Source organism: Tachysurus vachellii, chromosome 8 (genome assembly GCF_030014155.1).
Source record: "Tachysurus vachellii isolate PV-2020 chromosome 8, HZAU_Pvac_v1, whole genome shotgun sequence".
Lineage (NCBI taxonomy): Eukaryota > Metazoa > Chordata > Actinopteri > Siluriformes > Bagridae > Tachysurus > Tachysurus vachellii.
Window position 1 is genome coordinate 25,172,172 of NC_083467.1, and position 22,676 is coordinate 25,194,847.

The following is a 22,676-nucleotide window of genomic DNA, read 5'->3' on the forward strand; positions in this document are numbered from 1 at the left end:
AGTTAGACAAGCTGCTCAAGCAGGTGGACCTGCTATAAGTGGTTGTGGTTTGCAGGCATCAGGGGTAGAAGTAAGTGTGTTGAATTTAAAACAAGCATTTGAGACACCAAAATCTCTCATAGAAGAGGCAGATGATATAACAGTAAAATCAAATGTAGAGTCATATTATCCTGTGGAGGACATTCCAGAATTTGCACTTCAAATCCAACAACCTGGAGGAGGAATTATATCCTCAAATATACCTGGAAATATACTTTCTTCTTTAGTTACAGGCAAGGAATCCCCATTACACTGTACTCCAGATCTGACAGAAACATTTATTTTACAACGTATAGAACCATCCATTGAAGAAATACCAGTGGAAGGCAAGCCAGCTTATAGTGATTTGCCTCATTTTGTCTCTCTTGCACATGTAACTGAAGTCCAGCACTCTCCTACATTAATTAGACCACAGGCAATATTACCTGAAAAAATGAAATACATAACAGATACTCTTGGTAGTCCTGAAATAAAAAGCAATCAAATAGAGAATGTGATTAAAAAGGGAACAGTAGGGGCCTTTACTAGACCAGGTGGTAGTCACCTTGAGAGAGATAGCAGTGTTTTCACCACTCAAGAAATCTCTTCATCAATTAAGCCGATTGAAGTTAACCTCGCTGTGCAATCAAAAACTGACACAGTTAGTGGAAATTACTCAGGGTGTCAGAAAGGTGTTGAACTAGAGAAGTCAGTTAGGTTAAAACCGAAATCTGAGGGTTCCAAAAAAGGATCGGTTCAAGCCTTTGCAACAGAATATCTACAGGAGCAACAACAAAAATGTGTCAATCCTGGTGCTATGGGTATTAGGCTCGAAGAGGAAGAGGTAACCTTTAGTGCTGTTTATGACTTTTATAACCCACCTTCTGACTGGGGAAGACCCTTGTCACCAGAGTCAGAGATGTCAATTGAAGTGGGGAGCACATTCAGTGAGGAGATCGCAGAAATCGAGCGCTTCTACACACCTGCTTCATCCACTGAAATCTCTCAGTTTCCCAAATCACCTGAATCTTTCCACACCTCTACTGAGACTCCTAGTGGTGTCCTGACACCCCCAGAGTATTCATTTTCTCCAGTAGAACATAAAAGACCACCAAGTAGCTCCAGTGATGGACTCTACTCTCCAGCTAAGTTTCTTAGGTCCCCAGATGATGAGGGCATTGAAACAACTCCTCCAGTATTTACCATTGATGAGAACATGATTCTTCCGGAAGGTCGTGATATGTTAGGATTAGGTAGCCTTCAAGAAAAAGTACAAGGAATTCCTCCAGCATTTCTTAAACCTCTTACCAAAAGAAGAGTCTTTGAAGGTGACACATTACGATTCTGTGCAGAAGTATTTGGACTACCGTCTCCAGAAGTAAAATGGTTTCGAAACAAGTCTAGGCTTTTCCCAGATGACAGAAATAGAATTGAACGGGATGGGGATAACATATCATTGGAAATTCATAACATCGGAAAAAACGATCAAGGAGAATATATCTGTGAGGCAGTTAATTATGTTGGTGAAGCAAAAAGTGTTGCTCTGGTTGTTGTAAGATCTCAAGAGACAAAGCTAATGCTTGCACCCCCTGCTGTTACTCATCAACATGTAATTGAATTTGATGTTGAAGAAGATGATGATCCATCAAGGTCTCCATCCCCCCAAGAGATTTTATTAGAGGTTGAATTGGATGAGAATGAGGTAAAGGAGTTTGAGAAACATATCAAAATTGTCACTATACCAGAATACACACCCGACAACAAAAGTATGATAATATCTCTTGATGTTTTACCAAGTACGTATGATGAGGGTGCCGTGGATTTTTTAGCTCAAGAAAATGATGACTACAAAATAGCATTTGAGGTCACAGAGATGCCACCACGTTTTATCAACCCAATATGTGACATAGAGACACCTGAAAATGCAACAGTAATGTTTGAATGCTCTTTGATGGGAATCCCTTCTCCTATAGTGTCATGGTTCAAAGGACGCATGAAGATCCCTCATGATAAGAAAAAGTACATTCATAGCTCTGATGGGGACAATCACTTTCTCAAGATCATAAAGGTCAACACTCAGGACAGTGGAATTTATACATGCCGAGCAATTAATGTTGTGGGTGAGACACTTTGTAGGGCATCTCTTATGGTCTTGAACCCACAAATCTCTCCCGGAAAAGCTAGGGGAAGAGAACTGACTGCCGTGTCACTAGGCAGTGCCAAAGTTCAGCCCCAGAAATTTGACCTGGTTGTTGGAAATTCATCATTTGACGGTGAACAACCATCAGAGATCGAGCTCGAGTTTGAATTTCCACAGGAAGCTGACGAGTCTCAGAAAGCTATAAGACTGGTAGCTATGACAGATAGTGAAGTCGGTGAGCAGGGAGAAAAATATGTTAGCATCAATTTTGATGTCTTTGCTGAACCCTCAAAAGAAGACAAAATAGAATTCAAAGGCAAATCTTCCAATATGTGTAGTTTTCATTTTGAGGTTACAGAAACACCCCCTAAATGTATAATACCACTGCAAAATATCACTGCAGCAGTAGGAACACCTGTAATGCTTCAGTGTTTAGTGAGTGGAAAACCAAACCCTACAGCAGAATGGTTCAAAGACGGTGCTCCAGTGAAAAACCCTAGGTATATCATTCAGGAGAAAGCATCAGGGCACTTCAATTTACTCATAACAAATGCAGTTCAAAGTGATGCAGGTGAATTCAAATGTATTATTCTAAATAAAGCAGGCAGCACTGAAACAACTGCCTTGCTCAAAGTAGTTTAAGCTACTTGCTTCTTTATGTATTAAAAAATAGCAACAGCTGTCACTTTTTGGAGTAAATGTACATAATAATCATCAAATAGGTTATTTTTCACAGTATGCATTTAAGCCTGTTCATTAACTGCAGATGTTGTTGCTTAAATAAATGCAGTTTAATTATTTTAGCTGTACATGCAAAGTTATTTCCTAAATCTTGACAAATAGTGCAAATGTGTCTTGTGCAAGAGAGGTAGATGCAGCCTTATATCGAATCCAAATTTATTTCAAGAGAGTAGATAAAATATTACATGGTATTGTATGTATACAACTCAAAATGAAAGGAAATAAAAGTAAATGTCCTAATTGTAGGTTATACTGCTTAGCATGTATGCATTATTACTCTTTTTGCATTTTTATGAATGCATTTGTTTGTTGATATATCAGAATGGATAAACATTATAAAATTAAGCTTAATATATGTCAATAATATTTAAACTCATTTCATATTTATTACACTATATTCTAGAAATGCAAGGCAAGTTTAGATTTGAAAGTGTTAGATCTATCATGCAAAAACATATTTAATGTATATTTATTTGTGTTGTATAGGTTGACCTTTTATAAATGTTATAGTCACATTAAAGTAGTTGTAAATAACAAAAAAAAAATTGCTAGGTGTAGTGTCAGTGGGAAACTACACAAAATACATTTGGGTGCAATTGTACATTACTCAGTAGAATTCAGGAAGAAAGCAAATTGAAGTGTAAATTAATAAAATGTCAAGTTATTGTTCTGGTGATTGACGTGTGTGTGTGTGTGTACGGTAGGTGTGTGTTTACATTGGGTTAAATGAAAATAAAATTATGACAAAACATAAAAGTGTGGCATTTCTTTTCACCTATAATGGGGATTTATGTCCACTCTTTGTAATGAAATACTTGAATTTTTAATTTGTGGATAATTTGGTGAATCTTTGCCTCCATTATTTTTATACAGAGTATTCTAGTTTGACTTGGAAGACTGAGGAAGAAGAAGAAAAAGAAGAAACCTTCAGCACTTCTCTACAATTACCCAAAACAGCTAAAACACTTGAACTCACGCCAGAACAAAAACATTATTCCAGTTCATTGGAAAAGAAAACACCTACTTTTGTAACCAAGTTAACACCATCTGTAGTTACAGTTGGCAGTTCAGCTAGGTTTACTGTCACTATATCTGGCTTTCCAAAACCTAAAGTTAATTGGTTTCATAATGGAAAATCCATTACTTCTTCATCCGTATACAGGTTTGTGGAGGAAAGAAATGAATACAGTCTAATTATCACTGAGGTTAAAAAAGAGTTTGAGGGAGAGTATTCTTGCATTGCCAGTAACAGATTTGGCCAAACTACGTGCACAACAACACTGAAAGTAGAAGTTAGTGATCTATCTACAGCAGAGAAGTGGGTTGAGCGAATGTTTAAAATCCCTGGTGAGCCACCCTGTTTTACCACACAAATCCAACCAGTGCAGTGTGCTGAAGGATGTGAAGCTAAATTTCAGTACAAAGTGACGGGGGTACCTCATCCAGAGGTTCAGTGGTTTAAGGGTAGTTATCAAATTAAGCCTAGCCCAAACTGTTGTGTAGTCACAGACCCCGATGGCACTGGTTTTCTTATAATGATTGATGCACAACAGAAGGATACTGGTCTATACACATGCAGGGCTTCCAATTGCTTTGGAGAGGCAACATGTAGTGCTGAATTGGCTGTGTTTTGCAAAAGTTTCTCAGTATCTCATCAACAGCAGTTAGTTCAGGGACAAAAGTCTTATAAAGTGTCCACAACTGAAGAAGCAACTGAATCTCGATTGTATAGTGTGAGTCTTCCCATTCAAGCCAGAACCGAAGTGCAGGAAGGACGCCAGATGATTTATACCATTGGTACTGAAGATAAGCACATTATAGCCAGTGAGCAAGTAGGTACTTTCTGTGAAATAGATGTTTCAGCTGCAACTATGCACAAGGAGCAGGTTACTCACCAAGCTGCAGTTCTGCAGTCTCACAAAATGCAGGAAAGGGTAACTGTAGCTCCCACCAAGCCACAGTCAGCAGTGGCAACGCCTCTGAAACAGCTTCACATGGCTGCAATGACCTCTGCTGTTCAAGAAAACCAAGGTTTTACAGAGCAGCATTTAGACCGTATTAAAAGTCCTGAAGTTACAGAGGTTGATATTTCTAAGCAGGAGCCTTCAACGTGTATGTCTGCTATAACAGAGAGTGTGACTCCGTTAACAATAGTTAAAGCGGAGCCTCTATCAAGGCAAGAGGAAAAGCAGCTCAAAGCTACTCCTGAGCCTAAGCACCAAATGTTAAGTCACCAGGTAGAAACAATCCTTGCAACTGTTAAAGAGCAGTCACATATTATACCACAGACCGAGGCAGAAAAGAGCTACCAAGTTAAAGAGGGCATTAAAATATTGTATTCAGCAGTTTCCACAGAAAATACACAGCTTACTGAAGGGCATGCAACAGATATCTCTATTTTGGATTCAGCAATTCAATCATCAGTAAAGACAGAATCCTCAAAACCAGTTATTCTTTCAGTAAATGAGACCAAGCAAATGTTATCAAAAGAAGAGAGGTTATCTATGCACCAGCCAAATGAAGAAGTTGCATCTCAGGCTAAGGATAGGGTATTTAAGTCAGCTGTTATTACTGAAGAAAGAAATGAACTTAAAGCTGATAAAACAAGTATAATTCCAGGTTTGGACAATGCTGTTTCAGTTCAGTCACAGACTGAAAAGGACCAGCTAATCAATTTGCAGATATTCACAGATCAGGCAGTTCTTCCCGCTGAGGGTCGATTCAGTAGTGAAAGGCCAAGTCCTGAGCAAGCAGAAGTTAGAAAATCTCCTACCCTTATGCACACTGTGTCAACAGATGAACAGGCAACTGCTACCTGTGAAGAATCAACTCGGTTTTCTGTTGAAGAGACAGCAATTTCCATAGTACCTCATATAGAGGTTCCTGCCCTCTTGCATCTACAGGCAATTCACCCAGACAGCATGCTATCAAAAGAGGGTATAATCTCAGCAGAGAAGCCTGACCAGCAGATGGCAGTTCTGAGACAGGAAATGGCCCGTAAACATGCAGTTACTACAGAGGAGAAAAGGGATCTTACAGCAGACTATTCCAGAGCTCTTGATGTTTCTGTGGCAGGATTTCAATCTGAAACCAGGAAAGAACCAAAGCCTCAAAACATTTTGCAAGTGTGTACAGAACAAATGCAATTACCAAAAGAAAAACCATTTGCTAGTGACATTAAGCAACAACGTGCGTTAGTTCAAAAAGAGGATCACTGGAATGTTTTACATGCCACGTCTGTAACAGATAGACATGAGCTGGAGGAAGGACATACAGAACATTTAGGTATACTTGAGCAATACACATGCTTGACTAAGATGGAGCCTAAAATGTCATCAGAATTTGTTCATGTTGAGGAAAAGGCAGTCTCCACAGAAAATACTACTTCTCTTGATTCTGCAGAACAAGACTTTGCTGTTCAGATTCAAGAGGGACAGTCCATTAGACAGTCAATATTATTAGAAGAGAAGCACGTTCTAACTCGTGAAACGTCTCAAGATCTTATAAAACCGGAAACTACCGCTGCAGAGGTTAGCCAGCAGCAGATGGGTGCTCTACTAGTGTCAGAGTCCAGAGAAAGTGAGGAACTTCCTAAGGAACTTACATTTGTTATCTCAGCACCAAAAGCACATAGCTTAGATATAAAGCACCAGTTAAAAAATATGCTTGCATCTGCAGTAGCTAGAGATCAACCATTAATCCTAGCAGATGTGGTTGAGCGTTTAGAAGTTGTTGAAGTGCAAGAAGTAAAAGTACAGAAGGAGCCCAAGCATATTATATTCACATATCTTATTACAACTGCTGGTGCACCCATAGAAATTACAATTGCTTTTGAGGGAGAGTACCCTCAGACTGCTGATCTTAAGAGTGAACTTCAGGCTGCATTTTATTCCATTGTATTTCGTGAGCATCAGGTACTTACCTCTGAACAGCCAGGAACAATGCAAATTGACAGGCCTCAGAGATTACAAGTTAGCAAGGCTACCTCCAAAGAAAGGCTTTCACCAGTAGTAGAGACTGTGCGATTAACTGAAAATGCAGAAGCTTTTTTGGCACCTAAAACTCAATCAGCTGCTCTGAAAACTGAATCAACAACTACTTTCCAGTCTGTTAGTTTTCACAAAGAATCTTTCATGGAAGACTCAGGAAGGAGTGAAATTATGCATATGTCCACAGAGTCAAAAATGGAAATGAAGCAATCTGTTCATATTGATAAACAGGAAATCAGTTTGGTGACAGTAAAAGGCCAAGCAAGAGATGTAACAAGCAAATTGCAAGAAGAAACAGTCAGGGATGATTACTCAGTTTTTGAAAGTACTTTAAAAGATATTACAATTGAAGAACATTCTAAAGCAACCTTTTCTGTAACTATAAGACATGTTTCAAAGGTCAATTGGCTTTTTAATGGGAAACCAATTAAGTCTGGCAAAGAGTTCAAGTGTTCAAAAGACAGGGACACCTATACTCTAGTAATAGACAAAGTTATCAAGAATAAACATGAAGGCGAATTCACGTGCGAGGCCGTGAGTGAAGCTGGCACAACACGGACATCTTCAAGGCTCACTGTAGTCTCAAGAGGTTGGATTATGGGGATTCATTTACCATGTCATATCACCCATGACTAACCCTTACCCTTCATCTTGAGTTCTTCAGATTACCCTTAAAGATATATTAATATGCTCAACTAATAGAACAGGGCATGGTATTCAAGGTGAAAATAATGCCTTGATATTTCCTCTTGACAAATCCACACGTCACACATCTGATCATATTATTCACAAACGTGCGCATGACTTCACTTTATAGCCTTCATCACTTCTTAACAGTTGGAGCCCTTTCAACATCATCCCATGCTTATCACCTTTTCATGGTGAGGTCATTCTCACCCATGGCTTATTTGGACTTGAACCTGCAACACTCAAGAAATATGCACAGTATCTCCCTCATGGTCCATTCTTCACTGCGCACTTCTCTTTGCATGCTCTCCAGGGCATAAAGTCTTGGTTTTCTTTTTCATTTATCAACTCTTTCCCATAACCTGGTCACAAATCTCTTTCCACAGTCACTCCTGGATTTTTATTTTTTTTGCATCTCATCATTTATCTCATGTATTTTTTTAAATGTCTTTGAAGTGAATTAAGTTCTGTTTGCTTACATATGATGAGTCATAAGGAGATAAAAAAAAATCTGCAGAACTCAGTCCATTTCAAATGCCAAGCTTATGCTCAAATCTTCATTTCATGATTTTGTATTATTTGTATACATTTCACTAATTGTCTTTTCTCTTCTTCCTGTGCACAATTCAGTGCCACCTGTTTTCAGGCATAAAATCCATGCTCTGGAGACTAATGTTGGCAGTCCTGCCAAATTTGAATGCGAGATTGAAGATGCTCCAAATGTTAACTTCACATGGTTCAAGTCTGGTTCTGAGATCAGACAGAGTGACAAGTACAGAATCATCAGCTATTCTACCACATCATCTCTGGAGCTTCTGAGTCCAACAATAGCTGATAGTGGAGAGTATATGTGCAAAGCTTTAAACCAACATGGTAGCGACAGTTGCTCTGCTAACCTGACTGTGACAGGTAAGAGACCTTTACCTTTCTTTGTGTTCTTTGGCATAGATATTATTGAAATTGTGAAATCTCTTTGATTGATTTTATACAAACCAAATATTTTTCTTTCTTTCTTTTTTTTTACTTTAATTTTATAGAGGTTTTCCCTCCAGAATTTGTGTCAAAGCCTGAACCGATGACATTATTTGTGGGTAAACAAGCTAAATTTCAGTGTGTCATCACTGGTTCTGCACCACTGAATGTTGTATGGTACAAGGACAACATTGCTATTTTGCCCGATGAGAAACATAAAGTGTCTTTTGAGAAGAACAAGCATTGTCTTGAGATTATGAAACTTGAGCAAAGTAATCAGGGAACTTACCTTTGCAAAGCTTCGAACAGTGTTGGCATGGCTACATGCTGCACTGAAATGAGAGTTATTGACAAACCCAGTTTTGTGAAGACCTTTGAAACAACTTCTGTAGCTGTGGGTAACCCACTGCGACTTGAGTGTCAGGTAGATGAAGATACAGGTGTGACTATCACTTGGACAAGGGATGGCAAGAAACTCCATAACACTATGGATAGCAAAATTTCTTTTGATGAGAAAGTCATCAGCCTTGATATCCCAAAGGCCAAGATAAAAGATACTGGCACTTATGTCTGCACTGCTACAAATGATGCTGGAAGCAGCAGCTGCTCTTCTGTGGTTATGGTGAAAGGTAAGATATTTGAGCTTAATTTGAGGGAAAAGGTTAATCTTGTCTTTGTCATCTCTAGATGATGCAAATGTTTCTTCCCTCCATTTCTTTTCTTTATCATCTTTTGCATGTGTTTTCTTGAAATCTGTGAGCTTTCTTGCAGTGTAGAGCTGATTTACTCTCAACCTAATTTTCTCAGAGCCTCCAGTTTTTGTTAAGAAACTGGAGCCAAAAATCCTTTGGAAACAAGGCATTTCTGCACGCTTATTGTGCACTGTTAAAGGATCTCCTGAGCTCCATGTCAGTTGGTTTTTACATGAGAAACAACTGAGCTCCAGTGAAAGACACAAAATCACCTTCAAAGATGGTCAAGCTACACTTGAGATTATTGACCTTACTGTGTCTGACAGTGGAAATTACACCTGTGAAGTAATGAACGAGGCTGGCTGTGAAAGTTGTAGCACCAACTTGACGGTTAAAGGTTTGTAATAATAGGAAATGCATTTGTTTCCAAATGCAAGCTATTATTCATTGTTTAAAACATTTTATTACATATTCTTACTCTTAGAACCCCCTGCTTTCAAAAAGGAGTTAGAAATGGTGGAAGTGGTAAAGGGGCATGCTGCAAAACTCCAGTGTGAAGTCACTGGCACTGCTCCATTTGATGTATCTTGGTTAAAGGACAAGAAACCAGTGATCACTGATAAAAGGCATACAACTGTATCAAAGGACACCATTTTATGTTTGGAAATACAATCATTTGACAGTGCAGATGTTGGGGACTACCAATGTGTTGTTTCAAATGATGTTGGTAAAATAACTTCTAAATCAATTGCCAAACTGAAAGGTTTGTAAATGACCTATTATAATTGTGTGTATGTTATAAGTATTTCCTGTAAGTTATCTTTTTACGAGCTTATGCACGTTCTGTGTATAGGAATGAGTTCAAATGTTTCTTCTTTCATGCAGACCCTCCATCTTTTGTAAAGAAGATTGAAAACACAACTGCAGTTTTGGACAGTTCTGTGAAACTGCAGGGTACTATTAAAGGCTCAGCCCCTATTACTGTCACATGGCTAAAGGATTCTGAGCTACTCAGACATGACGATCCTAATTTTACGATTACTTTTGAACACAACATTGCCAGTTTGGCGATTGCAAAAATAGCCATGATCCAGGATGGAAAGTACACATGCCTCGCAGAAAATGAGGCTGGACAGCAAAAATGTGAAGCTAAGTTATCAGTACAAGGTTAGGGAAAAAACAATCAAACAAACATATTATTATAATATTAGAATATTAGTAACAACTTGGGAATACTGGAAATAATTGGAATATTTGAAATATTAATTCAGTTTAATTTGTTTTAAATATCTCTATCAGAACCAGCTAGAATTGTCGATAAAGCACCATCCATAAGTGTAACAGCAGGAGATTCTGCAACTTTGGAATGCACTGTGTCAGGAAGTCCGGATATTAAAGTTAAATGGCTTCGTGATGGCAAGGAAGTGACCACAGGACGAAAATACAAAATCTCTTTTAAAGACAATGTCGCGAGCTTAAAACTCCTTTCGGTAGAGAGGGGAGATAGCTGTGAATACACATTGGAAGTTTCTAATCGGGTTGGAAAAGACCACTGCTCTTGCTCAGTCACAGTTCTTGGTTAGTTTCTTTTTTCTCTCTTCTTCTAACTAATATTATATACTGTGCAATGTTTTTAATCAGTCATTTTTGGCACAGATAAAATTATACCACCAACCTTCACAAAAAATCTTAAAAAGGTTGATGGCAACCTTGGAGGAAATATCCAGATGGATTGTAAAGTGTCAGGGTCACAGCCCATGACAATATCTTGGTTCAAAAATGGAAAGGAGATCACAACTGGTATAAAGTACCAAATTGAATTAAAAGAAAGCACTGCTTTATTGAAAATATCCCAGTTAGAGACTGCTGATGCTGGGGTTTTCACTTGTCATGCAACTAATGCTGCGGGGGAGAGTGAGACCAGTGGAACAGTATCTATTAAAGGTTAGAAAACATTCCCTAGCAACTTTATACATGTTTTTATAATAGCTAAGGTACAGTATTCTCAGTACAAGTACTGCATCTCTCTATGTATGTAGTGATTTAATTGTGATGTTTTCCCTGACAACTGAAAACAGAGCCTCCAGTCTTCACATTGAAACCTGAATCTCAAGATGTTATACCAGGGTCTAATGTTGTTTTGAAAGCTGCTTTTACTGGAACACCAAGTTTTACTACTAAGTGGTTAAAAGACGAGAAAGAGATATTAACTGGAGGTACATGTTTCATCAAGAAAGATGCCTCTTCAAGTACCTTGGCATTGCACTCTGTAAAGCCATCACATTCTGGCAAATATACTTGCCAGGTTGCCAATGATGCAGGAAAAGTTTCATGCACCGCAGTCTTATTTGTGAAAGGTGCCTTTCTTAACATCTTCTTCTTCTTCATTTTCTCTTCTTTGTACTACTCTACTCTTATATTGTGTTACTACTTTTCCAAATGATTATCATAAATGTAATGTTCTTCTCTTATTTCTAGAGCCTCCATCATTTGTGACAAAACTTGATTCAACTGTCTTAGCAGTAAATGGCAGTGTTGTGGTTTTGGAGTGTAAAGTAACTGGCAGTCCAGAAATTGCTATTAAGTGGTATAAAAATAATATAGAAATCAGCCCAGGTGATAAATATCAAATGACCTTCATTGACTCAGTTGCTACACTGCAGATATCCAATTGTACTTTTGAAGAGAGCGGGGATTATATTTGTGTAGCATCCAGTGATGCTGGCAGTGACAAGTGCAGTTGCTTGGTTACGGTCAAAGGTATGTTAGACCACCATTTTAAGTATTTCACTATCTATTTGTTAGCTATAGTATTGGCTCATTTTGTATTCTTTTATCCCAGAACCTCCTACATTCATAAAGTTATTTGAATCCAGAGAAGTTGTCAAAGGTTCTGATGTGTTGCTCGAGGGAACGGTTTCAGGAACACCTCCATTTGAGGCTTTGTGTTTCAAAGATTCAAACCAAATCAGAAATGACCGCCGGCATATCATTAACATAAAGAGTGATGTAGTTACTATTGAGATTCTTAAGTTTGAACCTGGAGATGCTGGCAAATATAAATGCTCACTAGCAAATGAAGTGGGACAGACATCGTGTGATTGTGAAATTAAATTGAAAGGTTAGTAAGACTATGTAACCATTTCGGAGAACATTTTCATTAGCAAAAACTGTGAACTTCCTTTTTTAGATTCAAATTATGTGCCCTATTTTTTTTTTATTAGAGCCACCATCATTCACACAGAAGCTAGATAACATGGATGCCTTACTAGGCACTGAGCTTACAATGCTGTGTGTTCTGAAAGGCTCACTGCCTATAAAAGTGTCATGGACAAAAGGTGACCATGAGGTAAAAGATACTGAGGATGTCCAGATTTCTTTTGAGAACAATACAGCGGTGCTGCATTTCTCGAATGTACAGTTAAAACATTCTGGAAAGTACACTTGTCATGCCCAAAATGAGGCTGGAAGTCAGAAGTGTACAGCAGCTTTGGTGGTCAAAGGTTTGATTTGATTCTAATTTGAAGTTAAAACATTCATAGATTGATTTGATAACACATATTTTAATTCATTGGCAAAACAATATTTGTCATCCTTTACAGAGCCAGCAAATATTACAGATCAGGCCAAGTCTATCAGTGTTACAGTAGGAGATCCTGCCACTCTGGAGTGCAGGTTCTCAGGCACTAAACCCCTGAAAGCCAAATGGCTGAAGGATGGGAAAGAACTGATATCCGGTAAAAAATACAAAATACAAAGCACTGATAAAAGCTCCATATTAAAGATCCTTTCTGCAGAGAGGAATGACAAAGGCGAATATACATTTGAGGTTTCAAATGATGTTGGCAGCAGCACTTGTGAGGCCTCTGTAACAGTACTAGGTTAGTTCGTTAACAAGGGCATTTTTTTATTTCAAAATATATATGATGTCTCAGGTCAATGTACTCATTCAAATTCTATTTTATTATTGCAACAGATCAAATAATTATGCCATCATTCACAAGAAAATTCAAAGAACTGGAAAGTATTAAAGGATCCTTTGCACAGCTGGAATGTCTGGTTGCAGGATCACTGCCTATAAAAATCACTTGGTTTAAGGAGAACAAGGAGATAGAGACATCTGAAAAACATAAGAGTGTTTTCTTTGAGAATGCAGCATCTTTGGAAATCAGTCGTCTTGATAGTTTGGACAGTGGAAATTATACCTGTATTGCTACAAACAAAGCAGGCAGTGCACAGTGTTCTGGTGTCTTAAAAGTTAAAGGTTTGCATTTTCCTATCCTTAATGCCTCCATCTTGTTTTATAAAACTGTAACTCTGCCAAACTTTCACATCTTTTATTCTACTAAACTTAATCCCATCTTTATAAACAGAGCCTCCTGTTATCATTGAGAAACCTGAGTCACAACAGGTCATACCTGGAACCAGAGTGAAATTCGGTGTACTTGTGTCTGGAACTCCCCCACTGACCATTAAGTGGTTCAGAAATAGAAAAGAAGTCTTATCAGGGGTTGACTGCTCCATTCAGAAAGATGACTCTTCAAGCTCATTGGAGCTGTTTTTCACTAAGCCATCAGACTCTGGAGACTACATTTGTGAAATAAGCAATGACGTTGGCTCAGATTCCTGCCAAACAACACTCTTTGTCAAAGGTTTTTACCCCAATTTAGTTTTCCTTTGGGATGCATCGTTACCATGTTTGGTTACTAATAGATAACTAAATTAATGACTGGTTTATTTAGCAATCAGTGACATCATGGTACATTTTATTTAGCTCTGTCTTTTTCCCTAACTGGCATGTGCTGCTGGTATTAAATCCTTTAGAAATGTTGCATGTATAGCATTTATACAGTATCTTTAATAGAGAGCATAAGACTGGCTATCTGGCTAACTTTATTAGAGTGAAGTGAAATAAGCACAAGTCAGACATTAAAGGCAGGGTCTCCGATTTTTGAAAGCCAATGTTGACATTTGAAATCACCAAAACAAACACGCCCCTAACCCAAATGGGTCCCACCCCTGTATTGATAGCTCCGCCCACACATACCTGTACATACGTAACCCAGGCAAATAATGGAAAGAAATGTGTCTATCATAGCTGAAGGGAAGAACAATACGATTGCAGATAAACAAACAAGCAAAAATGACACACAAGTATAATCATGCAAAGGACGGCATATATTAGTTCTGTGAAACAAAGCAAAACCAACGTTACTCACCTATCGAGAAGGAAAAAAGCGCCTCGGCGTCTTAAGTAAAGTTGAATTTCCTGGGTCAATAACTTCTGAGCTAAACGCTGTTACTACACAAAACGCGGTTGTAGCTGCGTCTCTACATTACTACGATAGAAAAGAGGTGTTATTTGTGTAGTAACAGTGTTTAGCTCAGGAGTTATTGACTCGGGAAACTCCAATCTGTGAATATGTGGCCAACTTCCCGCTCCTTCAGTTCTCTCCAGCGCTGGAAAGCTGATCCTATATTAACACGGGTCCTACTTCTTGCCTTATCGTAAGCCTTTTCTATGCTTTCTTTCTTTGTTTTTATCCTCCATGTCACTGTTAAAACCGCTTTCTGCTAATGTCACACATGCGCACTGAACACTCTCTCCGCCCATATAGACAAGCACCGCCCCTTTCTGCTCATTGGCTACATGTTTGTTTTGATTTTTGTTTTGATTTTTGTTTATTATCGGCCCGACTCAGTTTTCTGAAGCATTTCTCAAAAATCAGAGACCCTGCCTTTAAGTATTCAAGCAAGAAGATTCCTCTACATGCTTATGAATACATTTGTGTGCGTACAGTTTATTGCACCTTGCACTCATTTTTAAAGATTACATTGATGATACCGCTTTTTAGTTGCTCTGCTCTTTTAACAATATTAGAACCTCATTATGCTACAGTATCTCCTCTTGATATTTTCCCAGAGCATAGTTTGCAGTCTGCTTTACTTCGATTGCTATTACTTATGCCATTTCAAGTTGTCTGTTAATTAGCTTAACTATCTATTACAAATACCAGTAAATAATCATGGTATGGAATTGATACCAGATAATAGTTTTGGTCTCGATGCATCTCCAATGTTAATACATCATCTCATGTTTGTGATTGAGAACTGAAATGAATCAAATAAGTACCTATTTTTCCTCCTTTTTATATGCAGAACCCCCCAAATTCATCCGAAAGCCAGACAAAGTTTCAGTAGTGAAACTTGGCCAGTCTGTAATTTTTGAGTGCGAGGTCACAGGCACACCAGAAATAGACACATGTTGGTTTAAAGATGGCAACGACTTAAGTCAAGATGACAAGCATAAAATGACTTTTGTCAACTCATTGGCACGACTTGAGATAACAGGTGCTGATCTTAAAGACAGTGGTATATATTACTGTGAGGCCCGCAATGAGGCAGGTAGTGAGAGCTGTAGTATGGATCTGAAAGTGAAAGGTTAGTGAATACTAGTTTGAGCATTCAACAGTTTGAGCATTCTTAAATACACGCATGCCATGGACATAGATTTCATTTTGTGCATCTTTTTCTTATAATCCAGAGCCACCAGTTATCGTAAAACCATTCACTCCTGTGGATGTTGTGAAAGGATTGAATGCCTCTTTTGAGTGTCAAATTAGAGGCACAGCTCCTTTTAATATAACCTGGCAAAGAGATTCCAAGGAGATAAAGCCAAGCACAAAACATATGTTCTCTCAGAAAAATGGTTCACTAATGTTAGACATACAGAAATGTGATGACTTGGATGTTGGCGAGTACCAGTGCATTATTTCAAATGAAGTTGGAAGTTGTTCATGTACGACAACACTAAACATAAAAGGTTGAGTCACAGCTTTTATTTTTTATCTTTTACAATTTTAATGCCAATATGAACTCACCTGATAACACAACTAACATTTAAACTCCTCTTTTAAACTACCAGAACCACCATCATTTGTAGAAAAGATCCAGAATGTTACAACAGTGTTGGGAAATGTAGCAGAGTTTAAATGTGTTGTGAAGGGGTCACCTCCTCTTACTATACAATGGCAAAAAGATGAAACATGGATCTTGGAAGATGCTCAGATTGAGAGAACATTTGAGAATAATGTTGCTACATTAAGAATTCCCATGTGCCAGTCTAACCATAGTGGAAGATATACCTGCCAGGCAATGAATGAGGCAGGGCAGGAGAAGTGTTTTTCCACTCTTTTGGTACAAGGTTGGTTATTCATGGCATACTTTTAAGATTTCAATAAGTTCTTAAAAGTTTACCGCAGGTAATTACATTTATATATTCTTTCCGAACTTCAGAGCCTCCACAGATTATTGAAAAAACAGAACTTATTAATGTCACTGTTGGAGATCCGGTCAGTTTTGAGTGCAAAGTTACAGGCACTGCCGAACTGAAAGTGAAATGGAGTAAAGATGGCAAAGAGGTGGTTCCATCCAGACAACATAGCCTCAGTTTTGTCAATAACATCAGTAACCTTAAGATTCAGGATGCACAATTAGATGATGGAGGAACTTACCTCTTTGAGGTCTCCAACTACATCAGTACCTGCACATGTAAAGTGACTTTAAATGTCCTAGGTTAGTGTTTTCTTAAATATCTTAAATTACTTACATCTTTTAAAACCATGATACTGTACATGCGCATTTATTTTTAACCACTCTTTGTCTTGCACATAGAGCAAATAATTCCACCTGCCTTCACCAAACCCCTGACTGACATGGAAGAGATTCTAGGTTCTCCAGTAAAACTAACATGCAATATATCTGGCTCGCTTCCTATATCTGTGGAGTGGTTTAAAGATGGAACTAAACTAACAGGAAAAGCCAAGCATAAACTGGTACAGGACCACAACTGTGTCTCTTTGGAGATTGAGCCACTAGAGAAGGCAGACACTGGAACTTACACTTGTAAACTTACAAACAAAGCAGGCAGTTGTGAATGCAGTGGAACACTGAGGGTGAAAGGTCAGACGAGATAATGCCATTCTAGTTGTATTCAAATTTTAATCAAATGTACTCTAAAGTTGAATTATGGCTGCCATTTATGTAACACACTATTGTCTATATTTCTGTTCTGAAAAATTTAGAACTTCCGAGCTTTGTGGTGGTGCCCGAGCCGCAGGCGGTCATACCAAACACCACAGTCCGTTTTAAATGTACCTTTAAAGGAACGCCACCCTTCAAAGTAAAATGGCTCAAAGAAGATACTGAGCTGATTACTGGACCATCCTGCTTTATTGGCGTTGAGGGCCTTTCAAGCTTCATAGATCTTTATGCTGTGGGACTTTCGAACACTGGGCCATACTCTTGCCATGTTAGCAATGATGCTGGTACAGAGAAATGTACCACAAGCTTATTGGTGAAAGGTCTGACCTTTTTTTTTGCTCCAAAGTCACCATCTTAATTTTTTTCATCATCTTCCATTATTTTTATTTAACAGTGCTCTTGTTTTGCTTTTTTTGTGTTGTCTGTATGCCGCTATCTTTATATCTGCTGTCATCATCTTGCTAATCTTGCATATTTCTGGCAGCCATCTTGTGCTCTTCATCTTTGAAACCATTGTCTGTCCTTACTTATCATAATGAATTGTGTGATTGAGCTAAATTATGACATTTTTGCCTTTGCAGAACCACCTGAATTTGTACAGAAACTTCCAGCAACAAAATTTCTAAAGATGGGCTTGCCACTCCGACTTGAATGCAAAGTTACTGGCACGCCACCTTTGAAAATTAGCTGGTTCAAAAATGACAACATGGTCACTGAGAGTAAAAACATGATGATGGCTTTCGATGGCTCAATGGCAGTGCTTGAGATTCTAAGCACCTCCTGTGATGATGATGGAGTGTACACCTGTGAAGTTCAGAATGATGCAGGAATGAAGAGCTGCAGCACCACTCTCACAGTAAAAGGTTAGCCAGTGGGTGATTTTTCTTACCCAATGAGTTGTACATGTACTATATATTACATTCACATCAAACCTTCTTCACCTCTTGTAATGTTTATCGTTGATAAAACACTGTTGTTTCAGAATTAATCTTGGTTCAAACAACTCTTATTTCATGCATGTCAGCTTGACTTATGTCTAAATTAAATCTAAATATATTTCTTAGAACCACCAACTTTCCAGAAAGTGCCCTCACCAGCTGAGGGGCTGAAAGGCAAAGATGTCAGTCTTAACTGTGAGCTAAAAGGACATACACCATTTGAGATAACCTGGTTTAAAGACAAAACACAACTAAAGGAAAGTAGAAAGTATAAATTTGTGTCTGAAGGACACACTGCGACGCTACACATTCTTGGACTGGAGGCATCAGATGCTGGTGATTATGAATGCAAAGCCTCAAACAATGTAGGAAGTGATACCTGCCAAGGAATGGTAAAACTCAGAGGTTAGTACACTTGAAAGAGTGACAACTGTAACGCAAACAGAGCATCTTCTATTTAGGTTGTTTTTGATTGATCTGTTATTCATACGATCATTTCCTGCCAATTAGAACCACCGGTTTTTGTCAAGAAACTTACCAATATAACAGCCAAATCTGGTGAGGAGGTTACTCTGGTGGCAACTGTCAAAGGCTCTGAGCCAATCAGTGTGTCTTGGGTACAGGACAAGGACCATATTCTTAGAGATGGTGACAACAGAAAAATTACTTTTGAAAATAAACAGATAACACTGAGGATCTTTAAAGCGGATTCAACCACTGCTGGGAAGTATACCTGTGAGATTAAAAATGATGCTGGCGTGGCACATTGCATGGCAAATATAACTGTTCTAGGTTTGTAAAATTCTTTTATTTGTCCCCTTTTATTATTCTTCTTAAAGTGAATTTTCTGAGACCAGATGGTTGTTTTGAATTTTCAGAACCTGCAGCCATTTTGGATAAGACAGATTCTGTAAGTGTCACTGCCGGCGACACAGCGGTTTTAGAATGCACTATATCTGGAACCCCAGAGCTTAAACCAAAATGGTATAAAGATGGAAAGGAGCTGTCTTCTGGACAGAAATACAAAATCACGTTCTCCAAAAAGATATGCAGTCTTAAGCTGTTGTCGACAAATCAAGGTGATACTGGAGAGTATACTTTTGAAGTCTCAAATGAAGTTGGAAGTGATAGTTGCAAGATGCACCTTGGTGTTGTAGGTCAGTATCCTTTTGTTTTATCATTGGCCACATACTGACAGTTCAGGAAAACTTTATTTTCATTATGATTAACAACCCCCAATGTCTTTATTTATTAAATATTTCTTGAGTGAAGTATGCCATTAGAATATCTGTATCATGGGCATATTTCTAATTTATATTTATGACTGCTTTTTAAAACAGATAAAATTATCCCTCCCACATTCTCAAGAAAATTGAAGGATATGCACAGTATTGTTGAGAAACCTGTTGAACTGGATTGCAAGGTCTCGGGTTCTGCACCTCTTACAATTTCATGGTATCACAATGGCAAGGAGATTGAGAGTGGGCCAAACTATGAAATTAGTTTTGCTGAGAATACCTGCACGCTCAAACTGTCCATTCTAAAACTGTCCGACGCAGGTTCATACAAATGTAAAGCAATTAACAGTGCTGGAACTGCTGAGACTACTGCCTTTCTTGATGTTAAAGGTTAGTATTTAGAAAGTTTGAAAAAATTCTTACTGCACGAAAATTCCTTCATGAACGAATGATATGGTCATGAGTTAAGACTCTTGTGTAATTATTTATTTGTCCAAGGTAATGGAGTAACTTTCTCAGCTCCGCAAACAATGTTCTTTTTTCTCAATTTTTTTTTTTTTTTGCAGAACCTCCTTCTTTTGTGGTGCCCCCTCAGCCAGTTGAGGCACTTCCTGGATCAAATGTCACATTTACTGCAACTGTGAGAGGAAGTGCCCCATTAAGGGTAAAGTGGTTCAGGGGCAGTAAGGAGATTATATCTAGCGGAGCCTGTGTGATTACTCTCAAAGGAGACATAGCTACACTGGAACTCCTTCAAATTGACAAATCTCATTCAGGAGAATACACCTGTCAAGTTATTAATGATGTTGGGAAGGAAAACTTCCCTGTGAATCTTTTTGTCAAAGGTTAGTTGACATATTGCATGTCTTATCTAAACATGTTGTACATGTGTGCCTGTGTTATAGTTTGCAACTTTATTAATAATTTGTTTAATTGTATAATCAGAAGCTGCACGCTTTGTCAAAAAGCTGAAAAACATCTCTGTTGAAGTGGGCAAGTCAATGATACTTGAATGCACATATGCTGGAAGCCCTAAAATCCTGGTGAAGTGGCACAAAGATGGCCAGGAGATCTTTTCCTCTTATAGATACAATATTACTACTACTGAGAACTCCTGCATCTTGGAGTGCCTCAACAGTGATAAAGACGCAGGAGGAAAATACTTATGTGAAGTTTCCAATGAAGCTGGCTCTGACACCTGTGAAGCAACAGTGTCCATTTTAGGTTTTTAATATTATTGTTATTTAAAAATAAGTATTATATTTTATTAGACTAAAATGAACTATATTTTGCACTCTTCTTATTATTTTTATTCCTGGGGTATGTGTGAATTTTTAGAGCCACCATTCTTTATTGAGACTTTGGAACCAATGGAAGTGACTGCGGGTGATGCAGTCTGTCTGAAATGCCAGATTGGGGGCACTCCTGACATCAAAGTCTCCTGGTTCAAAGGAGATGGCAAAGTTCGATCTTCTCCAAACTGTAAAATTGAGTACTCCAAAGGTGTAGCTTGTTTGAAATTAGCCAAAGCCACCAAAGCTGACATTGGAGAATACACTTGTAAGGCAGAAAACAACATCGGCTCTGCCGCTTCTAGCTGCCACTTAACTGTACAAGGTGAATGCTATGTCTGAAACCTATTTCTTCTTTCTTAAATGTTTATTTAACATATTTAACATTTATGTCAGGTGTCACTTACATTATGAATTAATTATACAGTAACTTTAATTATACATTAACTACCTCCTCCTGAAATTAAACTAAATCTTAAACTTGCACTTTTTCTTGTTTGTTGTATGTGTATATTTTTTTTAAAAATGTGTTTTGTTTAACCTCTTTCTTTTCAGAGGCCAAGACACCACCATCTTTCCCTAAGAAAATTACTAGCATTCAGCAAACTGTAGGCCGTAGTGTCCAGTTTGAGTGCCGTGTTGCGGGATCATCTCCACTGGAGATTTCTTGGCTTAAAGATGGAGAAGTTCTAAAGAGCAGCCCAGAGTATACTATGACATTTGATGATAATTCTGCTGTACTGAGAATTGCAGAGGGAGAAATGAGACATTCTGGAGAATACACTTGTGTTGCAACAAATATTGTTGGAACTGCATCTTGTAGAGCCAAACTCACACTTCAAGGTCTGCTCATTAATGTATTAATAATTTATCAATGTGTACACTTAACCTAAAGTGGTTACCTATGCAAATGTGTCTGGGGCTTCAGGTTAACTGTACTGTTTAACATTTCAGAGCCAAGATACCCACCTGTGTTTGATAGGAAGCTTTCACCCATGGATGTTTTAGTTGGAAATACTGTGCAGTTGGAATGCCACATGACTGGATCATTGCCTATAAAAGTCACCTGGTCAAAGGATCATAAAGATATCCGCACAGGGGGCAATTATAAAATATCATGTGTGGATAACACTGCCCAACTGACTATACTGAAAGCAGATAAGGCTGACTCGGGCCACTATTCTTGCCATGCTAGCAATGATATGGGGAAGGACTCTTGCTCAACAGAGGTCACTGTGAAAGGTATCTGGTGACTGCTTAAAAATACTGTTGTCTGCTCTTCAGTCATGTTTTATGTAAAAAAAAAAAATCTATATTTTTCTTCTTGTAAGAAGATCAAGCTTCTTTCTTTTGGCTTGTTCTTTTCCATTCAGAATGATCACTGTAAAAGTGCTTCAGCAAACAACTAAACTCTTCATATTTGATGATGCTTATGCTAATATGTTTATGCTAATACAATGTTTTGTTAAAAATACATTCTATAAAATGTACATGATTGTTTGTTATTTCTAGAACAAAAGATTCCACCAAGTTTTACCAAAAAACCTTCAGAAACCCTTGAGGAAACTCAGGGCAAGTTGGTGAAGATTGAGGCACGTGTTGCTGGATCACAGCCCATAACTGTCAACTGGTATAAGGATGACAAAGAAATCTTCAGCTCTGACAGATATGACATGACCTTTAAAAGCAGCATGGCTGTGATGGTGATAAAGAGTACCTCAGTCTCAGATAGTGGTACTTATACATGCAAAGTCACCAACGATGCTGGTTCTGCTTCTTGCCAGCTTTTGGCTAATATAACAGGTGCATTTTTTTGCTAGCACTGCATGCATTTCCGGATGTTTTGTAAACACTTCACTTTCTCTTAAATGTTGTGAATCTAAATTCTGCAAGAGGTTCATTCTGTGAATTATAATGTCCCTGATA

General features: G+C 38.2%; 1 protein-coding gene across 1 annotated transcript in view; it reads left to right on the forward strand.

Annotated features, from left to right (window-relative positions):
- The window catches only part of ttn.2 (titin, tandem duplicate 2), a 170,644-nt gene that overhangs the window by 36,534 nt on the left and 111,434 nt on the right, over positions 1 to 22,676 (forward strand). Inside the window, exons 43-56 of the mRNA XM_060877043.1 lie at positions 3,773 to 7,477; positions 8,206 to 8,484; positions 8,613 to 9,176; positions 17,864 to 18,145; positions 18,347 to 18,625; positions 18,731 to 19,012; positions 19,099 to 19,377; positions 19,561 to 19,848; positions 20,025 to 20,303; positions 20,404 to 20,682; positions 20,797 to 21,075; positions 21,306 to 21,593; positions 21,705 to 21,992; positions 22,263 to 22,553. Coding sequence (XP_060733026.1) covers positions 3,773 to 7,477; positions 8,206 to 8,484; positions 8,613 to 9,176; positions 17,864 to 18,145; positions 18,347 to 18,625; positions 18,731 to 19,012; positions 19,099 to 19,377; positions 19,561 to 19,848; positions 20,025 to 20,303; positions 20,404 to 20,682; positions 20,797 to 21,075; positions 21,306 to 21,593; positions 21,705 to 21,992; positions 22,263 to 22,553 — 7,662 coding nt within the window. The remainder of the gene's footprint in view (positions 1 to 3,772; positions 7,478 to 8,205; positions 8,485 to 8,612; positions 9,177 to 17,863; positions 18,146 to 18,346; positions 18,626 to 18,730; positions 19,013 to 19,098; positions 19,378 to 19,560; positions 19,849 to 20,024; positions 20,304 to 20,403; positions 20,683 to 20,796; positions 21,076 to 21,305; positions 21,594 to 21,704; positions 21,993 to 22,262; positions 22,554 to 22,676) is intronic.